The sequence below is a fragment of the Pteronotus mesoamericanus genome, unplaced genomic scaffold, assembly GCF_021234165.1.
Source record: "Pteronotus mesoamericanus isolate MK-2021 breed Mesoamerican mustached bat unplaced genomic scaffold, CSHL_Meso_final contig_20, whole genome shotgun sequence".
NCBI classification, from domain to species: Eukaryota; Metazoa; Chordata; class Mammalia; order Chiroptera; family Mormoopidae; genus Pteronotus; species Pteronotus mesoamericanus.
In genome coordinates this window covers 53,272,480-53,298,930 of record NW_026555085.1, presented here as the reverse complement: position 1 = coordinate 53,298,930, position 26,451 = coordinate 53,272,480, and the positions used below count along the sequence as shown (strand labels likewise).

Below are 26,451 nucleotides of genomic sequence, written 5' to 3'. Positions count from 1 at the left end.
AGTAAGTACAAAACAGAACCATCACTTACTGAGTGCCTCCACTGTGCCAAACATTTCACTAGGTATACCATGTATATAACCCCACTGAACTCTGAAAAAAGAGCTGAAGCACAAAAGAGATGAAATAATTTTTCTAACACTGAATAACTAAGCAGTGGCATAGACAGAATTCGAATAAAGGTCTAAAAGCCCATGCACTTTCTGTTGTTAAATGGACTTCTATAATTCTAAAATGTCAAACTATCTTTAGAAAGACGAAAACAAACATGAAAATAGTCTCTTATTTTTAGGTAGCACAGTTATTACAGTGTAAATCAAGTACTGACAAAAGTATCTAAAATTAAAAGATTACTAGAGATTCCTTGATTTTTATTCCAGTCATATTGGCAGTTTAGAAGAGGAAAAAAAGTGACATCAAAAGATGTTGGTGCTATTGACATTTTGGGCAAGGAAATTCTTTGTTGCAGGCATGTCCTGTGCGCTGTAGGATATTTAGCATTCCTGACCTTTTCCCAACAAATGCCAGCACCTACATCTCTAAATTATAATTTTCTTAAAATATAACTGAGTAATCAGAACTATAGATATGCTGATTAAAGTTTCTGTATGGCTGATATCAGAATTATTAAACAAACCTATGCACTTATGGTATTCTTGCTATTGCATCAAAGCAGGCCTACAACTTGGTCTACTAATTGTTTTTACGGTACCTCTGTGCCCAGGAAGATTATAATTATTTCTAAAAAATCTCATCACAGCCACCAACATATAAGAAGTACATCCAAAATATGTTGCTACAACAGCAATAGTCAAACACTTGCAAAAAATCAGTTAATGGTTAAGAAAGCCTAGTTCCTTCCAATCCCCTTAGAAGTCTTTTATTTTTCTGAAATGTCACATTTTACTATTAAGAAAAAAAATACCTGTGTCAGAAAGTTTCCAGGAAGATCATAGGTTTTACACAGTTCTGATATAGTTACTTGACCACTTTCTTGCAATTTATCATTTATCTCTTCTGCTAACCGATCCAAATAGTTTCTATTGGTAAAAACAAACAGAAACAACCAATTATCTTTTATGTTTAATTTCTGTTGCATTGCAGTAAGGTATGACCCAAAATTAATGAATAGGGTATCTTCAGGTAAAAACACTATTCATTACTCACATTCTGAAAATCTTTGTTTTTTTCTTTTTTAATCAATGCAGTTAAATATAAGTTTAATCAAATGAAGAATGTTAGGATTTCTTTATTAAACAATGGAAATTCTGCAGTCATTTTCATTAATATTATTTGAACAAATGTGCTTTCAGAGCTACAATCACATAGGAAAGATTGTAAAAATTATGTTCTGTGTTGCTTTAAGATAACAGAAAAAGAAATCTAAGTTTTTATTATTTTCAACTACTCCACACTAAGCACTTACTTTTTAGGTGCAATGATCCTTATATTGAAAATCGGCATTAAAAGAGTTCTATACAAAATACCAAATGGGCCACAACTGTTAAAAATTTAAATATAAAAAAAACAACTACATGACAAAGTGCTCTTAATTTTACTTACTCATCTATCAGTTGTCCCAACACTAGCTGAACATGTTTTTCTGATTTAACAATGTCACCAATTCTATTTTCAATATGAGTCAGATCCACATTAATTACCTAAAAAATAAATACAAATTCTATTTGTGACAAGTTCATATTGTTTCGTAAGTTCAAAATTATATATTTAGTACTACCTTTTAAAAAACTTAGTTGGAATTCAAATTTATTTGAAATATTGTACCAAGTCTTAGTCAAATAAAAAAGTAGAGGCTTATTGCTTATTTCCATTTCTGACCAATTACACTTATACTTTCAAGGAAAGTTTGTATTAAGAAGTTACATTTGCATATAATAGGCACCATTTTACATAAGATTCACCAGCTTTTTGTATACATGTACTTTGGTGGTGACATGTGCACTCACATTTTCTAAAAATATCTTCTATTTTTTAATTTTTTTTTATTATTTTGACATACTAAAAACAAGTGAAATGAAGCTAGTGATTTTTCTCCCAAAATTACATAAATCAAGTAATTACATAAAATGACAATTTTGAGTTTATTTGGTAGAGTAAACAATAACCAACTCAACTAAGAAAGAAATTATGATTATTAAATTGATTCACTATATTAGGACTTGTTAAATTGATTCAGTGCATTAGTGAGAAATATAATTATTTATTCACAAAAACTATACAAAATCTGATATCTGTATTAGTGAATACTTAAAACATTGAAAAAATTCATAGCATCAAAAAATTTATAAATCACAGGAATAATGTTATGAATTAAAAATTTACCTGTTGCAGATCAACAATGTTTACTCGACCTTTAAAGAAAAGACAACCATTTATTTTAAATTATGTGTAAGTACACACTAGCCAAAAAAACCTGTAAATTCTAACAGGCTTACATTTTAGACAGTAGAAGTCTTCCTTCTACAAAAGGCATAGAGCCACAATAACAGTCTTCAAATACAAACCATTAGCTGCTTAAGTCCTCATGGCTGAAGGCCTAGGCGACTCTTTATTTTCAAAGTATCATTTGTCATATTAAGCCAATTTTAAGCATCAACTTACACACAAGTTGATCAGATCTATGGAGGCTATTTATCTCCCTTCACAATTTATCTGCTGTCACCAAAGATATATTGACAACTAAATTCAGATGAATTGTTTTTTCAGTTATTTAAAATTGGTAGACTTCTACCTATTAGAGAAAGAAAATCTGTTAAGTGCTCCAAATTATAGCTAATGTTTTATTAGCACTATGCAGAAAAATAAAGGAAACATACACCAAGGGTATATCTGGTAACATCTAATGAAGAGTTGATTTCTAACTGTTTCTATTTCAATCAGTGCCCAAATTGGCTCTGTAGTTTGTTCAAATTTTTAAAAGACAAAGGAAAACAAAAACTTTATGTGTGTGCTTGTAATAGCACCTCCTACAGTGTAACAGGTATAGTATCATATTAAATTGTTTCCTAATTTCCAACTACTTAAAGGTAAGTTTAAAAAACGGAGGATGATAGCACAACTTTGATTTTCAACAATCTATAATCCTATAAAATCTCTGTTCCTCCCTCACAATTACCATTCTAATAGCCAACTAAGTACCATCCTGAGTTAGGAAATAAATTCATGAACTGCGAAGAGAAACAACGGATTAACTCACAGACATATAACTCAAAATAATGCTGTTTTGTAAAATGACACTATCTGACTTCATTTAAATGATATGATTATGTTTACCTGAACCAGTTAAAAATATTGAGGGTGTTACCATATTGACAATTGAGACGGGTGTCTTAAAATCTCCAAATAATTTATCATTCATTTTTTCCCTTCCAAAGAACCAGAAAAAACAAAAAACTAAGGAATTACTTACCACCGCGGATATGTAGCTCATCTCTCATTTCTTTACTAATTTGGGCTGGAGTAACATATTCCTTCCCATCAAGTGTGTGAACTACTTCTAGCTGTTTTTGAGCGATCAATTTATTCACAATCTCAATGCAGTTTCTCTCTGACAACCTGAGGGAAACAGAAGTTTTGAAAATTCACGATACATTTGGTGTTCAATAAAATTAACAGACTGTATTTAAAATAAGTTTTGGTAAAAAGTCACTAGGTTCTATACTACAAAATCTCTGTCTTTTATTACCTTAACAACACTACTTCGATGAGTTAAAAAAACACGGGAGTAAAGCAGGTTCACATGCACTTAATCGGGTACAAAACGTTCTATTATGGATTTCGAGTTTGCTCTCCCGTAGGCCTGCTTCTAATGTTCAAATCTGAATAGAAAACTGAGGACATATAATTTAGGTAAACAAAAACTCTGGCCTACTTTCATACAATTGGTCTGTAGGAAGATGTGGCCTAGGAAAGCCAGAGCTGCAATCGTTAGTTTACCCGAGCACTTAAGCACCTTCTGTGCCTTAGTTTGCTCGGTGCTCCTAAAGACAGCATCAAGAGATGAAGGTCTTCAGCCGCAGAAGCAGCAAAAACATCGAAGGCAAGAAGAAGACCACGGTTAAACAAGGACTCTATTAGCATTACGTGTTCCATTATAAAGGCGAGTTAGGGTGCTTTGGGCATATCCCCCTAAATTAGTGGCCTTGTAGGATATGTCAGCGTCCAGGAGTCCCTAAAAATTACAGATGGGATCACGGGTCTGGCCTAGCACATTGGGTGAACAAAAAATGTTTTAAGAGTCAACACAGTATTTACAAAGTACTGCACTGGGGATTACCCTCTCACGCTCATTCTAGATAAGAAAGTGTACAAAACGTAATGATGCCACAGCGATTTCACGACTGGTAAGGATTAACGGGGACACTGAAAGCTCTAAATGACCAGCCTAGGCCGTCGTGGGGCAAGGGGCGGGCGGGGCCCGCTAGCACCAGGTTGGGGTTTGGATTGGGGACTCTGGGGCACAGTAGGTTTCGGGCCTTCTGGCCAAGGATTATACTTGGACCCCCAGTGCCGGCTCCGGGAGGAGGAGTGAGGCGGGGGCGGTGACCGGCTGGCAAAGTCCGGAGTCAAAGGCATGGGACCAGAGGCCTCAGATCTTGGGAGCGGCCACCCAGGGGATATTTTGGAAGCCACAGTGGAGAGGGAGGGTCGGGCACCTCTGAGCGGCCTCGGTGAACTGCGCCCGCTGGAAGTCAGCCGCCAACCGCCTGATCTCTTCCCAGGCATCCGCCATCACGGCCCTACTGGTTTAGGCGCCGCGAACGGCAGACACGTCAGCCCAAAGGAGCCGAGGAGAAACGGGCCGCGCGGAGGGACAAGACACTCCTTCCGCAACGTAATTACCAAACGCGCGCACGCAGCGCCGGCTGCGCTAGGAGGGGACTGGCCCGAAGAGCCGCAGCCCCTCCTACCGAACGCAGTAGGTGTGTTCTTCAGGGTACCAGCGGGCGTGGTTTGCAGGGAGCTGGGCCTTGAAGTCTCTACAAAGCTGCGGGTGGGATGCGGGAAGGGCCTCGGTAATAAGTGTTACTTTAGTCTCTGTTTGCATTATCCTCAGTGCTTCAGTTCAGTGATAAACAAATTAACCACTTTTCTTTTTCTTCTGCCCTCTATTTGCTTTTGGGGGGAGGAGGTAAGGAGATGTGCCTTTACCTATAATAAACATCCCCTCTACAGGGAATTATATTTAATTTTTACGTGGGCTCGAAGAAGATGTTTTTAGGAGACAGGTGGGAGACACTACAGAAGGTAATTTGTTTGCACAGGGGTGACTCATTCGGATACCATAAAGACTGGGAATTGCTTTCTTGTATTCTGGAGCCTTTCATATTTCTCTTATGGGGTTGATTAAACCCGTCAAATAATAAAGAAACATAATCATATGGTAATAAGTGTATATGGCTATGGATGAAATGGAGGAAACAAGGAGCATGTTTATTGTGCTTTCCCCTGCATTGAAATCAGTAAGAAGTAGATATTTACTCCGCAGTACCTTTCTCATTCTCTTTTCCTTTAAACCTCACTCTACACTTAAAAAATTCCTTTTAACCGCATGATTTACAGAGTTTGTGAAAAGGGGCTATTTCAGGTTCTTTTCCATCTCAATATCTTAGTCTGGGTGACTCAAATCCAATACCACAAATGTATTTTTCTAGTAAAGTTTCCCAGCTGTATTTAAAATGCAGAGAACACAACCATATAACATGTCTCTAAGCACTGCAACCACACAGCCACACACTGTCAATGTGATTGCCAACCAAGGGAGGGAACAACGATCAGACGTCAAGTCAAAGGGGTAAGTAACTTGGATGATTGTAGGTGGTGCAGTTCAAAGGGCACTAAGCTTAAGAACAAGCAGAAATGTTCATTCACATAACTCATGTTTTCTGATTCTCAGATGCCATGGAGTGCAGGCAGTGGATAAGGCAGACATGATCTTACCATAAACAACTTATAACTCTAATGAAGCAGATTTTTAAAAAAGTACTTCATATAAAGTATAAAATGTATAAAAATAGGGGACTATGATGTACTATGTGACAAATTAACATCCAAACTTCTTAATTATCATGTAAGACTCAGAATCAGCTGAGATTCTACTTTCTGGCAGCATCCTCTGCTGCTGCTCAATACACATAGAATAGCTTGCTGAGTTCTAGACACACGAAGCCCCTAAGGACTCCATATCATTTTGGAAATAACTATTGTCTTCCTCAATCCACCCTGCCCCCATTTGGTTTGTAACTTATTTTTCCATGATGTCCTGACTTAAACAAAACTCTTCAATAAAACCTTTTAAAGTTCACATAGTTATTCTATATGCTTTGAATCCACAATTCTTCATTCAGATATCTCTAATAGCAAGCAAAAATATGTTGTAATTTTTATATTTTAGGAGCTCCTAAATAGCTCCTAAGTGCTCCTGAGCATGTAGTAAGACTAGTACATGGCTCCTGAATACTCCAGAAATGTTAAATGAGTAAGTTAGTGTAAATGTTATGGTGTAATACTAAACTTTGATACAGTAGTGACATTTACATTTATTCCTTAAAGAGAAAAAATTCCTAAAAAAGGAATAATCATAGTTGCACTTTCTATAGAACTAGACTTGTGCTATCTAAAATGGTAGCCATTAACCAAAGGAAGGTATTTAAATTTAATTAAAATTAAATGAAATTATACCAGTGATGAATAAGTGGAATTTTAAATGGAAAGCACTATATCATTTACATTAGTACTCCTCAAAATGAAACACTTAGGTATAAGTCTAACAAAATATGTACAAAATCTATATGAGGGAAATTGTAAACTCTGATGAACAAATCAAAGAAGAAATAAATGGAGAAATATACCATGTTCATGGATGGGAAGACTCAAGTCAGGTTGTCAGTTCTTCTCAACTTGATATATAGATTCATGGCAATCCCAATCAAAATCTGAACAAGTTATTTTGTGTATATGAATAAACTGATTCTAAAGTTTATATAGAGTGAAAAAAGATCCATAATAGTCAACACAATATTGAAGGAGAGGAACAAAGATGGAGGACTGACACTGCCTGACTTTAACACTTACTATAAAGCTACAATAATCATGACAGTTTGATATTGGTAAAAGACTAGATAAAGAGATTGATGGGACAGAATAATAACCCCAAAATAGACCCATGTAAATGTGGCCAACTAATCTTTGGTAAAGAAATAAAGGCAACACAGTGGAGCAAAGAAAGGCTTTTCAACAAATGCTACTGGAACAACTGGACATTCATGTGCAAAAACAAAGGATCTGGACACAGAGCTTAATGCAATTTATTAACATTAACTGAAAATGAATTAAAGATTTAAACATAAGGTGCAACTATAAAACTCCTAGAACAGGAGAAAATTTAGACGACTTCAGGTATGTCAACAACTTTAGAGATACAATACCAAAGGCACAACATGTGAAATAATTCATAAGGTGGACTTCACTAAAATTAAAAACTGCTTTGCAAAAGTAAATGTCAAGAGAACAGAAGATAAGCTACAGACTGGGGGGAAATATTTGCAAAAGACATGTGATAAGGGACTGTTATCCAAAATGTACAGCAAGAATGAGCCGTAATGTAAACTATGGACTTTGGGTGATTATGATGAATTAATGTAGATTCAACAATTGTAACATATGTGCCATTTTGGTGTGGGATGTTAATGGGATGGCTGTACATGTGTGGAGGCAGAGAGTAAATGGGAGATCTCTGTACCTTGTTTTCAATTTTGCTGTGAACATAAAGCTAATCTATAAAAAAAATTAAAAATTAAATGAAATTTAGAAGTTAGTCCTTCAGTCATGACAGCCACCTTTCAAGTACTCAGTAGCCACATGAGGCTCATGGCTGTCTTATGAAATAGTATAGAAAAACTATTTTCATTTTCACCAAAAGATCTATTGTACAGCTCTGGTTTATACCTCTGATAAGGGCATACATTTATTCAGGCTCTCCACCTAGCAACCGTATATCCCAACTACAGTTTTCCTTATTTTAAATGCGGAATAAGAATTTGAATGGAAAGGATTTAGTGTTCAATGACACTTGATACAGATTAGAAGAGCTTTAAGTAATATATGTATAACATAATGATAAAAAGCCAAGCGACCTTTGAATGAGATCTAAGAGATTCAGCTCTGGTGGGGAATGGGGAAGGGGATTGAGGGAGAGGAGAGATGCGGCAAAAAAGAAAAAAAAAAGAGTAAGAACTCAGTTTGGAAAGTGCAAGGGGGAGAGGTGTGGGTGGAGGTACAAGAGGGTATAATGGGGATAAATGGTAATGAAAAAATATAATAAAAACAAAAAGTAAGCTTGGGCAGACTTGGAAAATGGAACACCAATTCTATAGAAAATTTTCTACATCTTGTGTCTGTAAATTTATGTCAAATTTTGACGTATATTATGTGGGCAAGACTCATACTCCTTTTAGCTACACTAGGTCCATGATTGTGACACCATCCTCAGATATAGCTTAAATTCAAAGTTAAATAAAGTACTCTAACACGATTAATGTGTATTGATGGTTTCCACTGATATGTGATCCTGTAAAGCTCCTCCAAGATAAACTTTTCTTTTAATGAAACTTGATGCATTTTCTCTTGTTTACCAGGAAACTTAAACAATAAAATTGAAGTCCTTTTTCCAACTCAACTAGGAAAATAAACTAACAATTGTAAGATGGGTATTGTCAAACAAGTAGTCCCTCTCCCCTGCATCTGCAGTTTTGCTTTCTGTGGTTTCAGTTACAGAGGTCAATTGCAGACCAAAAATATTAAATGGGAAATTCCAGAAATAAATGATTTATAAATTTTAAATTGTGCATCATTATGAATAAGAAACATGATGAACTCACGTTTGCCCACTCTGTCATGAGGTGGAGTTTGGGTCATTTAGTAGCCTTCTAGGGTATATGATGGACTGTTGTGGTATCACAGTGCTTGTGTTCAAGTCAACTTGTTTCACTTATTAATGCCCCAAAGCACGAAAGTTGTTGTGCTGCAATTCAGATATGCTAAAGAGAAACTGTAAAGTTCTTCCTTTAAATGAAAAAGTGAGAGTTCTCAACTTAAAATGGAAAAAAAAATATGCTGAGTTTGCTAACATCTAAGGTAAGAAAGAATCCTTCATCCATGACATTGTGAAAAAGGAAAAAGAAATTCATGCTAGTTTTGTTGTCTTACCTCAAACTGCAAAGGTTACAGCCACAGCATGATAAGAATTTGGTTAAAAGGCATTACATTTGTGGTTGGAAAACATGAACACAAAATGTGTTCTGATCGATGGCAATGTGTTGTGACAGAAAACACTGAGCCTACACTAGGACTTCGGTAAAGGAGTCTCTGAAACCGATGACAGTAAACTATTTACTGCAAGTAAGGGATGGTTACACAGATTCAGGAACAGGTTTGGACTGAAAAATATAAAAATTACTGGAGAAGCTACATCTGTTGATGAAGAAGTTGGTGCCATGTTCCTAACCGAGTTGAAGAAGTTGATTAAGGAGAAAAGATACCATCCAAAGAAGTCTTCAGTTGCCATGAAACCAAGCTCTTTCAGAAGAAGATGCCCAACAGAACCTACATTCATAAGTGCACAGGAGGCACCAGGGCATAAAACATGGAAGGACAGATCAACTCTGATACTATGTGGCAATGCTACAGGGCATGTATTAAAGCCATGTGTAGTGTACAGAATGAAGAACGTATGTGCTCTCAAAAATAAAAAAATTAGCTGCCTGTGTTCTGGCACCATAGTCAGAAAGCATGGATGGCAGATGTCTTGTATACGGAATGCTTCTGTCAATACACTGCAATAAGCGGAAGGGTGAGTACAGTACAAGAAGATCTTTTTAGAGACATCACATTCATATAACTTTTATTACAGTATATTGTGATTGTTCTAGTTTATCATTAGTTATTGTTATTAACCTCCTACTGTGCATAATTTATAAATTAAACTTTGTGAAGGGTATGTACATAGAGGAAAAAAACGTACTATGTGTAAGGTTTGGTACTACCCATGGTTTCAGGCATCCACTGGGGTCTTGGAACATAGACACCACAGATAAGGGGGGACTCTTTAGTATTTGTCATTGTGTTGACTATTTATCATTGTAGGGAAATTATGAAGCCAGAGATAATGTAAATTACATCACTCACATTATCTTGTTGTGGTAAAAGATTTAAAATTACCTTTATCCCACCAACAAAAAAATGGCAGGAAATCCTGTACATAGAAATTGTCAGTTCCTTAAGAAACCACTATTATTCAGGGATGGTAGAAGAGAAAAAAGTCAGTAAAGAAGAAGATGAAATTGAAAAAATATAAGTAAGGGACACAATAAGGTATAGGGGATGGAATAGTTAAGAATACCTCTAGAAAGTCAGAAGAGAATAAAAGTAAGTGCAAGCCCATTGGCTATGAGAGCAAAGATGTTGTGACTTTTAAGAGGAGGTTATTTTTTTTCCTTCCGTATTTGCCAAGGAAGTCAGATTATAAGACTACCTCATGAGCAAATTAGGATAATGGTAGAAGGAACAAAGAGAGACACGATAAGGTATTAAATAAAATAAAGATTTGTCAGTGACAAGAAAGATTATGATGATGTTGAAGAAGTAGGCAGCAAATCACACAGAATACCAAATCAGGAAAGGCTCTTCAGATCATCCATGCTAATATCCACCCACAGCAATAATTTTTCTGCAAGGTCTTGGTAGGTTATACTTTTTTCTTGAACAATTAAAATGATGAAGTGTTTCTTTGCAAGGTAGAGTAACTCGTTTTGGGACAGATCTGTTAGAAATTCCTTCCTTATACTAAAGCAAGATCTGTTTCCCCATGGCTTCCATTTTCTTTCCTTGGGTGATCTCAAGAATGACTATAATATATCTTTCTCATGATAACTCTCCAAATATTCAAAGCATGTCTCTCCTGTTTTCCTTTTCCACCTTACACATCTCAGATCTTTCCATGATAGCTCCTGACAAGATTTCTAGACCTCTAAATACCCTGGCCACCCTCTGTAATTGAACTCCAGTTTGCCAAGGTCAGTTTTAGAAAGTGATGCCCAGAAGGAATTTAGTATTTTACACACAGTCTGACTAGAACAGATGACAGTGAGATTAATTTCCCTAGGTATTATACTTCTCTTAATTGGACTCTTGGCTTAAATTGAGCTGGTAATGAACTGTATCTGACTGGTATTTATCTAAATTGCTATCAAACCAGGCTTAGTCTATTCTGTACCTGAACAAATTAGTTTTATTTGATAAATTTCACCTTGTTAGTTTGACCCTTTCATCCATTTATACATTATTCTTTCGACAAATGGTGTCTAAGGTCTCCAGCCTTTGTGGTATGCCCTGAGGATACCAAGAAGAACAAACTGTTCTAACCAGTTGAGATTATTTCAAAAATTAAATGTGTCATTTAACATTTTTATTTCTTACCTGTCATCTATAAGTTTGAAAAATATGATTAAGAATTTATTCAAGTTAATAACAAAAATGATTAAGAGAGAACAGAGGATGCATTCCCTTGATAAGCTGGTGTCAATGATAGATTAAGATCCTAGATTTAAAAAATTTTAGAGCTAGAGAAACTTTAGGGACATCTAACAGTCTGATTCACTTACTTTATAAAAGTGAGCTAATATATACCTTTGAGTGTGACTGTCTTAAATACCATAATTCTCCTATTGTTTAAGGAAAAGAACATGGAATGCTACCTTGTTTATGGAATTTCAGAATTCAAATTTATAGCTCTTAGATGGAGTAAATTTTTTCAAGACTTACTCTTAAGGACCTCGTGCTATTTCCTAATAATCACCATTTTCTTTATCTAAATCCTACACATTCATCTATTTAATAATCTATTTTGGTATATTTTCTGTATACTTTCCTTCCTATTCCAAAATAAGGTTTAACATTACCTTTTGCTCTCTTTAGGTTTCATTGGGGGTTGAAGGAACATATTTCTACGCATTGTGACCTTTTACCTTCATCAGTAAAGCAATAGCTGGCATTGCTTCTGGTTCACATCATTTTATCTTTGGTATATAATCTTTGTAGTCTGACCTATGGAATCAAATGAATATAAATGTAACTATAAAATTCTATATATGTTTATGCCCCCAATTTATTTCTCACTACTGTGAGAAAATATATATAAATATATATAATATATTTAGAAATATATAAAATGTATTTCTAAAGCACTAAGTATTCTTTTGTTTCCAAGGGAACAAATTCTATATTAGCCTTTTCTGGTTTTCCTCCCCCTCCCCACCCCAATTTCTTCACAATGCTGTACTTAGAGCCAGATTTATTAGCTCCAGGCATTCCTAGCTTTCCTGTGTATACTTCTTCACAATATAATCGCCAGACAAAATGATAAAAAAGCAAATTCGCAAAGGAACAAGTTAGTCTCCTTGTCAGTGTTCCAGCCTTGTTCTCAAAGAAGCTGAAAATTCTTCTCTTTTTATCAACAAAAAGTGATTTAAAGGAATATATTGCCAGCTTGTATCACCACTAGGGCAGTGGTGTGCAGAGTTAATAGTCATAGGAACACATTCTAAAGAAATACGTAGTTATCTGTGCTTCCTTCCAAGCAAGGAAAAAGTAAGACTGGCTCAAATCTCCAGCAATAACTTGTGTCTTTCTTCTTTTGTTTTATTTTGTAACTTTTGAATATCTTCACCCATTCGCCTACCCCCAGTCCCCCTCCTCGGACCACCACAAACCTCTTCTCTGTATCAATGAGGTTTTTTCTTCTGTGTGTTAATTATTATTTACACCACACAAGATAATACACTGTAAAGAAATCAAGAACTTGTAGCAGCAACAATGACAACATCTGGGAATTGTCAAGAGCCACAGCTGGCATTTCCAAAATTCACCTTCTGAAATTTTCTTCTGAGAAGATTGTTTCTAAACTTAAATTCTGGGCAAAGTCTTAAAAGTGCCAAAGTCAAGGGTAGTTGGCATTTATCCTAGTTCATGCAAACGGTTAAAAAAGTCTTCTGTTGTATAGATACATAGGACACATTGCAAACCTTGAAGGCAATTCCTTTGTCTTTTTAAATCAATTTGTTTCTTTAAGTCTTAAAATCTATGCTTATATTTTAAGTGGATTGAGTTCATTGATGAAAGTGATATTGCTGTTGATACCAGATTATAGTAAATATATTTCTGTATAATTTTTACATGGACTGAAAATTGTCTTGTTCTACCTCTGTTTGACTATTGCAATTCCAATTGATTTCACATGGTAAGCAAATACACAGCACATAGGTAACACCCTTCTTTCTAGCATCCAGGGTAGACCACTAATCGATTGCGGCATTTGTCTTGCTAAGCCTGGAAATGCCTCAGAATCCTCCTCAAACAATGTTGCAGCCAACCACTTAAAAATACATCAGAGTTGGCACTTGCTATAAAATATATTTGCCATTCCAGAGAAAGACCATACCACTGAGAAACAGCCTTATGTAAAAAGACCTCCAGGAAGTGGTTAAAATGGAGTATGTCAGAAATCTTTTTGAATGGAGAATTGTATCAGGGTAATCAAATAAAAATCTTAATTTCTCAGCAACCATGAATTGAGAGAAGATCATTCTGGCTTGGATTTGGAGTAAATGTACAATGGAAGTGAACATTTAAAACAAATTTCGGGGCTGGATCTATAGATTCATATATTGTCTATTTGTGTAGCCCTCACTCAGATTCCTCTCATTCCAAGATGTTGCCTAAATGTGGCATCATGGGTGTTGCCTAGGACTCCGTGGTCCACTCGTTACTACTTGTGGAATAGTGACACGGGAAGCACTTGTTTTTTGTTTTGGTTTTCTAGAACACAGAAGGAGATTCTTCTTTTAACCTGGTGGTTCTCACATTTTGCTCTCAGGAAAGTTTAGTGATCTTAAACATTTTGAGGATCTCCCAAAAAGCTTTTGTATATCAGGTATATCTACCAATATTTACTATGTTAAAAATTAAAACTGAAATAAAATAGTTATTGAAAATGACTATAGCAAAAGCCTGTTGACATAATCTATTTTTGTAAAATTAAACCAAAACAAAAAAATCGGTGAGAAGAATGACATTGTTTCATGTTTTTGCAGATCTTTTTAACATTTGGCTTGTCAAAAGAAAACTCAGAGAACTTTACTTGATATATTTTGTTGAGCAAGAAATAAACTATTCATGAACAGGAAGACTTCTAAACTGAAAGTGGGAGAAGCTTGGCTTTCATCAGTTACAGCTGAGTTTATAAATCATGAATGAGGAAGTACATTGTTTTCTGTTGTGATCGGTTACAGCAGTAGCACTGTATAAGCTGACTTGTTTGTAAATACACTTACTTGATTGGCTAGGAAGCTATAAAGTCATGCTAATATGAAGGAAGTCTAAATTTTGTTTAAGGACAGAGTCAGCATTTCATGGAAATCAGGACAGTTGTAAAATTTGGTTATGTGTCTATGTGTTCAGTTTAGGGGTGCATTGAAATTGTGCCCTCCACCTTGTTTTTTTTCCCCACAGGTTTAAAACAAGATAGTTACCTTATTAGTTCAATTAATTATGATATCGCACATAATGTCTCTGGAAAACTTCTCTATACACCTATGAGAAAATAAGTGTGAAAAAGCAGGTAATGTCTTAGTACAATTTTGAAAATAGTTTTGACCTCACAGTCCCCCTTGAAAGACGTGGGGAACAGCAGGAGCTCCTGACTGACCCTCCCAGAGCTGCTACCTTCACCCACGCTGATGACTGCTGACTTGATGTAAAATGAATGCAGAGAGTCTCTTGCTGGGGCTTACTTAGCACTGCATCCTCCAAAAAGTACCAGGCCCGTGGAAATAATATATCAAGTGAGATAATTTATTCAAGTAAATGTTTATTAAAGATACTTTTTAACATTTGCAATACATACATTCATAATTTAAAGAAAGTACACACCAGCATTATTAGTACAGAAATATTTATCACATCAAGGAATAGAAAATAATTATGTGCAGAGAAATACAAGTAAGAATAGAAAGTTCAGATTGGGGGACAACGTAACAGTGCAGATATTTAGGCTACATATCCATGTAAAGTTGGCTCTTTCATTTATTTAATAAATGTTTATCAAATACTTGTACTGGGCATAGGGGGTTCATGAATGACTAAGGCAGCCCTTGTTGCCATCCTTTTTGAGCTTACATTCCAGTTGTGTGACACATCCCAAATATGGCTTTTTAGGGAAAACAAAAACAAATAAACAAACAAAACCAAATAGGTCCTTTATAAGACTGTCATTGATCAAAAGATGAAAAGGGACACTCAGAGGAAGCAAGGACTTTTGAAGATGTGCTAAACAGTTCTCCTATAGTAAAGGTCATAATGGATCTTGTGTAACTGTTTCTTATGGCTTCCATTGATAAAAGCTGAGGGCATGGGAACAAAATGCAACTGAGAATATCACAGAAAGTGCTTTTTGTGAAGCAAACATAATTCATTTGTTGCCAGTCTTATAAGACTGTGACTCTAAAATGAAATTACTTTTCTTTTTTATATCCACATTTTCACAGTACAAGCCCCTACTGGTCCATTAGAACTGTAGTACTGCCTACTGAAAACGAGTCCCGAGGCTCCACCTTATAGCAGGATGAACAGGAACTGTGGAGCAGCACAGGTATTTGATGGGAAGTAAATGTCTGATCCAGCTGGTACTTTGAGGGAGTAGTTCTTTATGTGGAAGGTTTCTGGTTTTGTTTTTGTCTGTTCCAGAAAGGGAAAGGAGAGTCTGTGTATGGGGTAAATTGTGTTTCCCCCAAGTTTGCATGTGGAAGTCCTCATCCCCCGTACCTCAGAATGTGACTGTATTTGGAGGTAAGGTCTAAAGATGTAATTAAGATAAAATGAGGTCATTAGGGTGCTTTTTAATCCAAATAACTGGTATCCTTATAAGAAATGGAAATTAAGGCAAAAATGTACAGAGGCCATGTGAGAACCGAGGGAAGACAGCCACCTACAAGCCAAGGAGGGAGGCCTCAAGAGAACCAAGCCTGCCAACATTCTGATCTCAACCTTTTAGCCTCCAGGATTGTGAGAAAATAAATTTCTGTGGCTTATACCACCCAATCTGTGGTTCTTTGTTCAGGCAACTCTAGAAAACCAGTAAGAGCATGATTATATAATGAGAGGAAGGAGCCATTGAAGGAGAAGGAATAAAAGATAAGAGGAAAGGGAGACGGAGGTGGGCAAAGGATGGGTATCAGAGGGCGAAAATCCCAGAAGCGGCAGAAAAGTATGAAATAAAAATCGCAGATAGATGGCGTGGGGCAGGCTGAAAAATAGCATCCAGTGGTAGTCATGTCAATTCTCCAAAACCTGTGGCTATAATTTTACATGACCAAAGATGAGAAAAAGAATTAGCTCTTGAGAGGAAAAGTTTACCTCGAATTATTGGGTGGGCCCTAAGCACAATCCCATGTACCCTAATACGAGAGAGGCAGGCGTAATTTTGGGACAGGCACCCAGAAGAGGAGAAGGTAATATGATGTAGCCTTAAGCCAAGGATGCCTGGAGCCACTGCCATTGGAAGAGGCAGGCAAAAAATGAATTGTTCCTGAAAGCCACAAATGTATAGTAGTCTGTTAAAGCGGACACAGAAAATTCATAAAGATGGACTAAGCTTGGATACCAGAGCAGGTGTTCTTCCTTTCAGACATGGGATACAAATGACAAGGTGTTTATCCAACTGACTATCTTGGAGGTTTTGGTAATGCAGTATTTGAAACAACTAGAGACTATCCAAACCCAGAATTTAGATCAAACCCCAAATGTAATAGTAAGTGTTGAGTTTTTTTAAATGTTTAATCTTTTACACCGACAAACAGTAAAGCTTATTTTGCCTCTTTAAGTATTTAGTTATAAATTTAAAATAATGAGAAAGTAAACAAAGATCAGTAATGAAAGAGCCAACTCCTCAAGGTATGCATACTATTTCATAAGTAGGAGATTTCCAATTGCTATTCCTGAGGTCAAAACAACTTTCATCATAAGAATGCTGCTTTCTTATGCTGTAACAGTATGATGTTCTAGATTGGGAGATAACTGCAAAATACTAAAGTTTCATGGATTTTCCTCATAAAAACTATAATATTACTATGATTGAACACTGCTCCAGAACTTGGTAAATAAATGTTTTTTCTAAAATTTTATATTCGTTACCGTGTTTATCCTGGCATGTGAGGAGAAATTTGGGTGAATGTTTGTTGTTAACACAAGGATAAATTGGTTTTGCAGCATGAGTTGGTATTCAGTGAAATTCGTTCACAAAATAATTGCTTCCTGGAGTTTTTCATCATTATATCTGAGAAGGGGAGGCACACCTGTGATATTTGCGATATGAGATATTTATCTTTCAAGCAAATGATACACACTACTAGAATAGATGGGGATATGGGAGAAAACAGATTCAGGAGTTCTACTTGAGGCCGTGATTCCAACAGTAAAGGCAGAATTGAGATTTGCCTCTGTCGCTGTACCATGAAAAGCCACAATAACCATGCAGAGGCATCACACATTTTACTTCTGTCTATGATAGCTTTCTTTTGGATAATTTGATAGAGAAAAACAACATTAAAAAACATGTTAAGAAGTTCATAAGGTATTACTAATTATGTGTGGGCTGAGTTCCAGAAATTTGATATGTTGTCATCCTAAACAAATAAGAAATACTCTAAACGCACAGAACGATATCATGTTCTAAACCCATTAAGGATATGTGGCCCCAGATGCAGAGCTCTTCTTGTTTATGCCATCCCCTAGATCTTGGTCTTTTAATTTGTTCCTGTTGCTCTAGTGTTCAACTGAAATCAAGCAGATTAAAAAAATTTTTTTGCCAGATTTAAAAGTTATTTTTAGCATTAAAGTTGATCAGACTGACTTTGCTTACAATTACTAGATATGAAAATCACACGCAATTGCTGAGTTTTTCATCTTTATAAGTTCCATTTTATTCTTTGAAAAATTTGCTTAAGTATTAAAATTTTCTACAAAGTCTTCTTTTTAAACAATGTTGTTTGATTCCTTATATATGCCCTTTATTTTTATTCTAAAGATGGTTATTTTATAGTGTTTACTCAATAACTATATCATTGGAAATCCTTCTGCTATAATTCTGTTGTTTACTGTGGGTTTTTAAAAAGGGGAGCTCTGGGTTGGCATGCTAGATTTATTCCTTAATTGTTGTGTGACCTGAGGCAGTTTGCTTACATTTTTAAGTTGTGATTTTCTCTGACTTGAGGTAGGAATTATGTTAAATATAGTTTTCATACTTTAGTTGTGTAAAGTAGATTTTTATTTTTACCTATTCTGCTAATTAGAGGTGAAGAACCTTGGGCTAATTTTTTGCTTTCTATCAGAAAATGTTATAATATAGATGTTTTGTTTTGTAGGTATATCAAATTTAGTATTTTGTAGCTTCATGTAATCACAATGATTCAGTCTGATATTACTTTAACACACAGGACTCGAACCTTTACTACTAGAGAAACTTGGGGATTTTTGTTCCAAGCAATGTAGAGGGCTAGTTCACCAACACCAAAGGGTGGTGAATATAATGCAACAACTTTTAAAAGTTCACAAGGATCTCCTCATTGTCCAAAAATAAAGAAAATGCAGGAATCTTGTGTGGCAAGCCAATACCAGATTTGTGACTGCATGAAGGTATTTTCTGATACAAGGAGACTTGTGTTTTCATGGCTGAATAATTCCTTGTTCCTGTGCACAGTGATTCCTAATTTCAGTTTCATCAGTGCTATATTTTCTCAGTGAAAAGGCAAGCTAGGGGGGAAAACGTCTTTCCACTAGCAAAGATACATGACAAGGTCACTTGTTTGTCATCGGCTTTGGCCCTAGGTGTGGCAAAATAATGTATTTCTTAAGAATTCCTAACTATAACCCTGACCTTGTGTGGAATTGGTACTTAGATTTATAGAATCCCAATTCTAGAGACTAAAATAATATCCCCATGCGTATCTGGAAAAAGCAAATAAAATTACTCTAGAAAAAAATTTCCATTGAACTCAGATCTCCTCATTATTTCCATAGATTTAGATTAACTGAGCTCAAAATTCAAAATTACAGAATATTCAAGGCACAAGCCATCATGAGTGAGTCAGTCTGAACAACAAGCAATAGAATTTAAAATGTGATACAGCATCAGTGGGAGTTTTTGTTTTGCTTTTTTTTGTTTTTATTTTCAAGATGGAATAGACTTGAGTGTGTTTCTAGGTGAAGAAGAAAAACAGATTTAAGTTGGAAGAGTCAAGGAATACAACTGATGAAAACCCTGGAGTACACTAGAAGGAATATCGAGAGCAGAGGTTGAAGGGACAGGGCCCGATTATCCCCTGAGCAAGGGGAGTTGACGTTGAGATGCTGAATCAGGAATGGACAGGATCTTGACAGGTTCGTGGTTCAATTTTTTCATTGTAATAGGAAGGCTGAAGGCGGTAGGAGTACATGGGGAAATTGGAAGTTGAGGACATGGGTAAAACTTTAGATTCTGCATGGAAAAGGAGAGGAAGAGTGATGAAGAAAAAAGAAGGCCTGCGGATTGGTGTCCAGAGCCTGAGTAAGACAATAAGAATTTGAATTATATTCATTTTGTGAGGTTGTGGCATTTTCTGTCAGCTACGGAAAGACGGGAAAACTGTAAAAAATCACAATTAAAACTAAAGGCACATTTAGAGCAAGGGCAAATCGAGTTAACTGTAATCTTATATCAAGAAAAATATGAAATCTTATTCAATATTCAAAATTTAAGAAAGGAAAGAATTGTGTATAGGTATTTTGAAAGCTTTCACTGAAATTGAAATGATTATTAATTTAAAAAGTTTTATGCTAGAAAGGGTAAACATTTACTATCTAGAAAATTTACTGATATAGACAAATAGTGGACAAATAAACTTATTGAATTTCTTTACTTTTTACTTGATAAAATAGGTTGCCAACATATTTAAATAGCTTTTTTCTTTTTCTCTAAATGTGTATGGCAAAGCATGGAACACCAAAATCAACCTTAAAACTCTTTCAAACAATATATGCAGAAACTGCTATGTATGTTTGGTCTGAAACTTTGACAGCCAAAGAACAAGGGCATGTATACATTTTAGATGGTTTCCTGTATCATTATTTCAATGCTGCCCCTGGAATCCTTCACTGCATTAGGTGTTCTAATCATCTATTGATCTTCTGGTAACTAGCATAGCGGCTGCAACAAAAGCCTTACCACATTTCTGTCCAGAACGCCGCGGCACCTGCTGTGAAGAAAATGAAGCATGGATGAGAGATCCTTGTTGATTTCACTCCCAACATGTTCTACCTGGAAAACAAAAACCAAAAAACAACAAGTTGGGTTCAGGACATCTTGAAATTGAGAGGAAATAAAGAGAAATGAGGAGGATTTGAAACAATAAAAAGTAAAATGAGTGGAAAAAAGTAACCAAGATAAGACATAGTTTTTAAAAAATGTGAAATTCGGAGACCATAAGGAGAAATGGTTTCCATAAATGGTTTGGTGAGGGGTTAGACTTAGGAAGTGCCCTGAGTCTAAGGAAGCAAGGACTTGATCTGATACCAGTGGTCTTGGCAAAACACACAGATCTTAGCCATCAAGTCTCCTCTGGAGGTGGCTAACTGTTCAGCACCCCTTGGGTGTGCTTATGAAAAACATTAGGGACTAAATACAGAGCTTTGTGTAACTTAGTAGCTACTACATTCAATTTTGGTTCTAAGGATTTCAGAGGTTGCCAATATTTTCTTTTTGTTATTTTAACATTGTGATGTTTGTTTTGAAAGACAGTGAGAATTAGAATGAGATATATTTTTCGGCTTGACTAAAATATTTTCAGTGTCAATAAACTTCTTAACAAAAATCTCTGAAACTCACTTTTTTGACTCAACCTAGGAAGCTCAAGGAAGGTGCTAATTCCAAAACACCTGGTTGTTACATGCTAATCCCTTGAGAGCATGCTGCTTCCCCTCACCTATCCCCTGCTTGTTTCTGCCTTGGGAAAAGGAAGCCCTGAACACCAGGTACTGAATATCAGCAGAAGCCTGCTCACTGAAGAAAGATGGCTAAAGGAAGTTTCTAATTTATGACTGTGACAAGTGTTTCTGCATCTTAAAAAATGATAATGGTATTAAATAAAAATAGAGAACCTGAAGAGAAAGCAAAATAAGCTTCTCAATGTTTAAAGTTCACATCACAAAGCTGATGTGCTTTATTTTACAGGAAGTCCTCTCAGCCTCTCGTTCAGAAGCTGCTTACTGCATTTTATATAACATTATCTACTATTTCTAGCTTGCAATTATCTACTCTTCCAGCTTGCACATGGTTTTTGGAATAGGTAAATCTAGAACCCCCTGAGAAATCCACTAGACTCCAGCCTCCATGAGGGTAAGCGCTATAATGATCTTATTTAATTTTTTTTTTTTTGAAAGCATGGAAAAGAAGGAGAGAGAGGGAGACAAATGTCAATGTGTGAGAGGAATATCTATCAGTTGCCTCTTGAACACTCCTTGACTGGGGACCTAACCTGCAACTCAGACATGTGCCCTGACTGGGAAACAAACCCATGACCCTTCAGTTTATGGGATGGTGTTCCATCCAGCCCAGCCACACCAGCCAGAGTGATCTTATTTAATTTTTGATTTCCAGTGCCCAGAATATGCTACCACATGGGAGCAGCACAAGAAATAGTTGTTGAATAAATGAGTGAATAAAAATTAATTAGGGCTATCAGGAAGCCTAGATCTTTCCTATGAACCAGATGTGTGATATCCTAAGAGATCTGAAAATCTCAGTTGTGGTGCTAACAGTGTTGCTTTTTAGAGATAATTGAAATGGAAAATATCTCACTTTCATTGTGAAGTCTGTTAGCTTTGTCTTGAATGACCTAAACTGTAAAATTTATTACCAAGAACATAGTCAACTACTTGGATTGAACACTAACTCAGCTATATCCAAAATCGTGACCTCTAAGTAGAAAATTGATATTATTCTTGTATTAGCTTCCTAAGCCAGGTTTGTTTTCTTTTTTTTAACCAGGCTTATTTTTAATATGTCTCATATGTTTAAAACACAGCACTTATGAAGCTGAACTCTAAATTATGATGCATATAGTCTAAATTGTCTCAACCAAGGAACTTTTGATCAAAGTAAAAAACCACTTATTGCTTAATTCAATATAGGGAAGCTGGTGTTTCTAAACCCCAGTGGCTAATTGCAGGTAGCAATAATCCTTGAGCAGCGTAGATTCCTTTACGTCTGTTTCTGAAGAAAAATCAAAGCAACTGGAAACAACAGAAACCTACTACCTTCAAATGTAGTTTAAAATGATTTTGAAAACATGTCAGAATACCAGTATTTTTATGTGTTATAATCAGTGATGTGCTGGGGTTAATCTATTCACCTAGAATAAGATAGCTAAGCATAAAATATATTATTAAGAGCCCAAACTTTGGAACAAGGCTAAGGTGCTTAAACCCCGGCTACACTCCTTAGCAGCTGTGTGACTTAAGTAACACTAAATCTCTCCGGGCTTTAGACTCTTCATCTGTAAAATGGTGGTAACAATATTACCTATTTAATACAGTTGTTGGGAAGATCAAATGAGTTAATATAAAGTTCATAAAAGTGCCTGGAATATAATTAGTGCCAGATAAGTGTTTGGTCTCCTATCCTTTCTAAAAAGTAACACAGGACCTAAATCACCCTTTAGAAGAACTTATGTGAAAGGAAGAGTGGCTCACATCAATGTTAATTCCATCAACACCTTGGCTGCATTCTCTGTGCAATTGGACAATCATTTTACTACTGGTTCTATACTAAGTGGACCTGGAGGAGATTTAATGTTGCTTCCCCAACACCCCCAATAATTTAGTGGATTCTTTGAAGACCAAACTTCCAATTGTTTTGACCTGGCTCTCTTTTGGCGTAGGCTAATGTACTCTATTTGAGCAGTCACACCCTCAGCTAGAACAGTTGGCCTCTAGGAGGTTAGTCGTCCATCTCCAAATTCTCCTCTGCTGAAGGCTGTTTATGTTCTTAGATGACATTTTTGTACAGGACCTACGATAATTCCTAAGCTTAGTCTTTCTAATATGTGGCCACATCTTCCCACAGAAAACAGACATGCATCCTTATGAAGCTAACCCTAAAGCAGTACTACCTGTCCTTCCTGCTCATGTGTCAGTATACTCTGGCTCCCCCCAGAGCCCCTGGGCAGGAGTCAGTCAGTCACTAGGCCACTGGGCCCTCCTAACTCTGGGGCAGAGACCAAGCTTTCTTAGTGCTTCTGCTGAAGGCCCAATCCTAATAATTGCAGAGAATTTAACTGACCCTTCCACGATTATAATATGTAAGTGTGTATATAAGTGTGCATGTATTTCTGTGTATATATAGAGGTGCCTCAGTATTCATCATTCATTCGTTCCAAAGAGTGACAAGCAAGGGACGATTGATGAAGCATTTTCTCTTGAGGAGTGTTGTCATGACTCATACAAGTTCTAGCAAGTGCAATGAGTGGTGAGCAAGCACTGAATGCTGAAACATTTTTTCTTATCCAAATGCGACAGGTACCAGGTTTGATGAGTTCTGAAGCCAAGGAGTACTGAGGTACCATTGTAATTGAAGGCATTGAAGAGTGGCTAGAAGCATACAGAACTTAGAGAGGATTTAACCCTTGAAAGCAGACATCCACTCACTGGTTGAGATTCATATTTATATGACTTTAAAAAAACAAACAAAACACAAGTCCCTCTGCTGTCTTGATGATATAAAAACACCGGAACCTGAACAGAAGCCAGAATCTTACTGGTTTGAGAAATTAGAGGACGGAGTTCAAGAACACCGGAGTGAAAATTTAGCAAGTCATCCTGTAAAGGAGAATTCATACAAAAGGAGATGAAAACCAAGACTCAAAATACGAAGTTGAATTCTCTTTAAATCCTTGGTTAACTTGTATTATTCTTGGGGGGAACTCCAGAAAGTCTCCTAAAGAGTAATAACTGAAAGGAAGGGAAACTGAATTGTGATTTTAGATGCTTCTCAAAGCAAAGAAGACAGTTTGAAATTTGAGTTCTTTTAAATTTGGAAGCTTGGTAAAACCCAAAGGTCTTCTGCTCTTTTACCTTACCACACCTCTGCAAGTTCTAGGTGATTTAGCTCCCTTCCAGAACAAAAATCACCACTTTTATGGGGAAAATAATAGATTCCAGCTTTTGATACACAATACAAATTTCTAGACTTGCAAAAACAAAAGAATGTGGCCCATATTAAAGACAAAAAAAAAGAAGAGATGAATCAGATGTGAAAAATAGCATATAAAGACTTTAAACTTAATTTTATAAATATGTCAGTGACTTAAGGGAAACAATGTTTAGAAAGAGTAAACTAAGAAATCTTAGTAAATGTTGGTTCTCAATGTAGCAAGTTCCCCTGGTAAATTCACACCTGGCTCCTGTATGTGGAAGGCAAGGAGAGACCACAGAAAGAGGCAGACCACTACAGACTGATAGATGGCAGTTTTAATAAGTAAAGAAACTTACCTATGAATTGGTAAATGTTGGTGGCTGCAACACATGGAGGTATATTCTTTTACTTGCCAGAACTTTAAAGTTTATGTGGAGACCTTAATGGAATTCAGTCATATATACAGTCCAGATGGTCTCTATTACTCTTTCAAGGCTACATCCTTGAAAGGGCTCCTAGTTCAGAATGGTGGGCAGAAATATATTCTAAGGGCAGGGAAGAGGGTAAGAAGCCACTGATTGGCTGGGCCCAGATCACAGATCAACTGGCAATCCTGTCTTTTGGTGACCTCCTGCAATAGTAAAGAAAGGGAATCTATAAAAAGCCAGAAATTTTAGAATTAAAAAGTATAGTTTTCAGATGATAAAAAAAAAAAAAAATCACTGAATTGGCTTAATAGCAGATTAAATGAAGCAGAAGAAAGAGTCAATAACTAAATGACAGGTGAATAAAAAACAATCCAGTCTGAAGGAGAGAAGGAAAACCAAGATGGGGAAAAGATTAACAGAACTTCAGTGGCCTATGGTTTAACATATATATAATTTTCATTCCAGAAAGAGAGAAAACAGACTGGTAAATAAATGTGTTTGAATAAACAATGTCCTAAATTAAGTGCAAAAACATCAATTTACAGATCCAGGTAGCTCAGTATATTCCAAACAGAATAAATACAGAGAACCACACCATTGCACATCATGCTGAAAGTGTTAGAAAGTTTAAATTTTGAAAGTCGTCAGAGAAACAAGACATATTGCATACACAGGAACAGTGATATGAAAAGTAGCTGCCTTTTCTTCAGAAACACTGGGGGGCTGAAGACAATAGAATGACATCTTCAAACTATTTAAAAAAAAAACCCAAAATAATCATCAGTCTAGGGTTTTATATTTACTGAAAATATTTTTTAAAAATTAAGGCAAAATAAAGATATTTTCAGGAAAACGAAAACAGAGTATTAGTTATTATCATGTGTTTTCAAGGAATACTAAAGAGTATTCTTTAGGCCAGAGAGAAATAACACCTGATGAAAATGGGAGCTACTGCATAAAATAAGAGTGCAAGAAATGGCAAAAAAACGTACATAAATATAAAAGGTTACTTTTTCCTTGTCTTTTTTATTTTTAAAAAGTAACTGACTGAGATTTGTAGAATGTTTATAACACAAATAAAATATATGAGAACCATAACCAAAGGCTAGGAGGTAGTTAAGTGAAATTTTACTCTTGCAAGATTCTTAATTTTACATGAATTAATACACTATTAAGTCTAACTAGACTGTGATTAGTTAATCTCTAGGATTACCACCAAAAATAATACAAACAGATATAGCTAAAAAACATACATATGAATTAAAATGAAACACTAAAATATATTTGATTAACCTTCTCCCCACCCCACCCCAGAAGAAAGGCTGGAAAGGAGGAATTGAGAGTCAAGGAACAGGACAAATAAAAACCAAGGGGCAAACTCTTAAACCAACCATATCAATAATCACATTAAATTTAAATGGCAGTGTTGATAACAGTGGTGATGAACTTAAAAAGACAAAGCAGAGATACAGTGATAGTAGATTCTGACTAATGTTATTCAATAGCAGCTATATATTGTGAAAATTATTTGATATTGCTCTATTGTATATTCTAGAACTTTCACAAATTCATCAAGCTTAACTTTACAATCACAAATAGGGCTCGCTATCAATGGTTTCCTTCATTTTGCCCATGCACTGGAGACTAAAGCACCCATCAATGTACTAAATTATCTCTTTTCGTTTGCAGTCGGGAAGGCTGAAATACCTGAAGAATAATGAAACGAT

At 35.9% G+C, this 26,451-nt stretch overlaps 1 protein-coding gene across 2 annotated transcripts in view; it reads right to left on the bottom strand.

Annotated features, from left to right (window-relative positions):
• UFL1 (UFM1 specific ligase 1) overlaps positions 1 to 4,826 on the bottom strand; it is a 33,834-nt gene extending 29,008 nt beyond the window's left edge. For both annotated transcript variants that reach the window (XM_054569733.1, XM_054569732.1), the window contains exons 1-5: positions 4,675 to 4,826; positions 3,429 to 3,574; positions 2,342 to 2,370; positions 1,562 to 1,659; positions 924 to 1,038 (exon numbers count right to left, since the gene is read on the bottom strand). In XM_054569733.1, the coding sequence (XP_054425708.1) occupies positions 924 to 1,038; positions 1,562 to 1,659; positions 2,342 to 2,370; positions 3,429 to 3,574; positions 4,675 to 4,751 (465 nt within the window). In that variant the 5' untranslated portion in view covers positions 4,752 to 4,826. The remainder of the gene's footprint in view (positions 1 to 923; positions 1,039 to 1,561; positions 1,660 to 2,341; positions 2,371 to 3,428; positions 3,575 to 4,674) is intronic.
• Between the last annotated feature and the right edge of the window lie 21,625 nt (positions 4,827 to 26,451).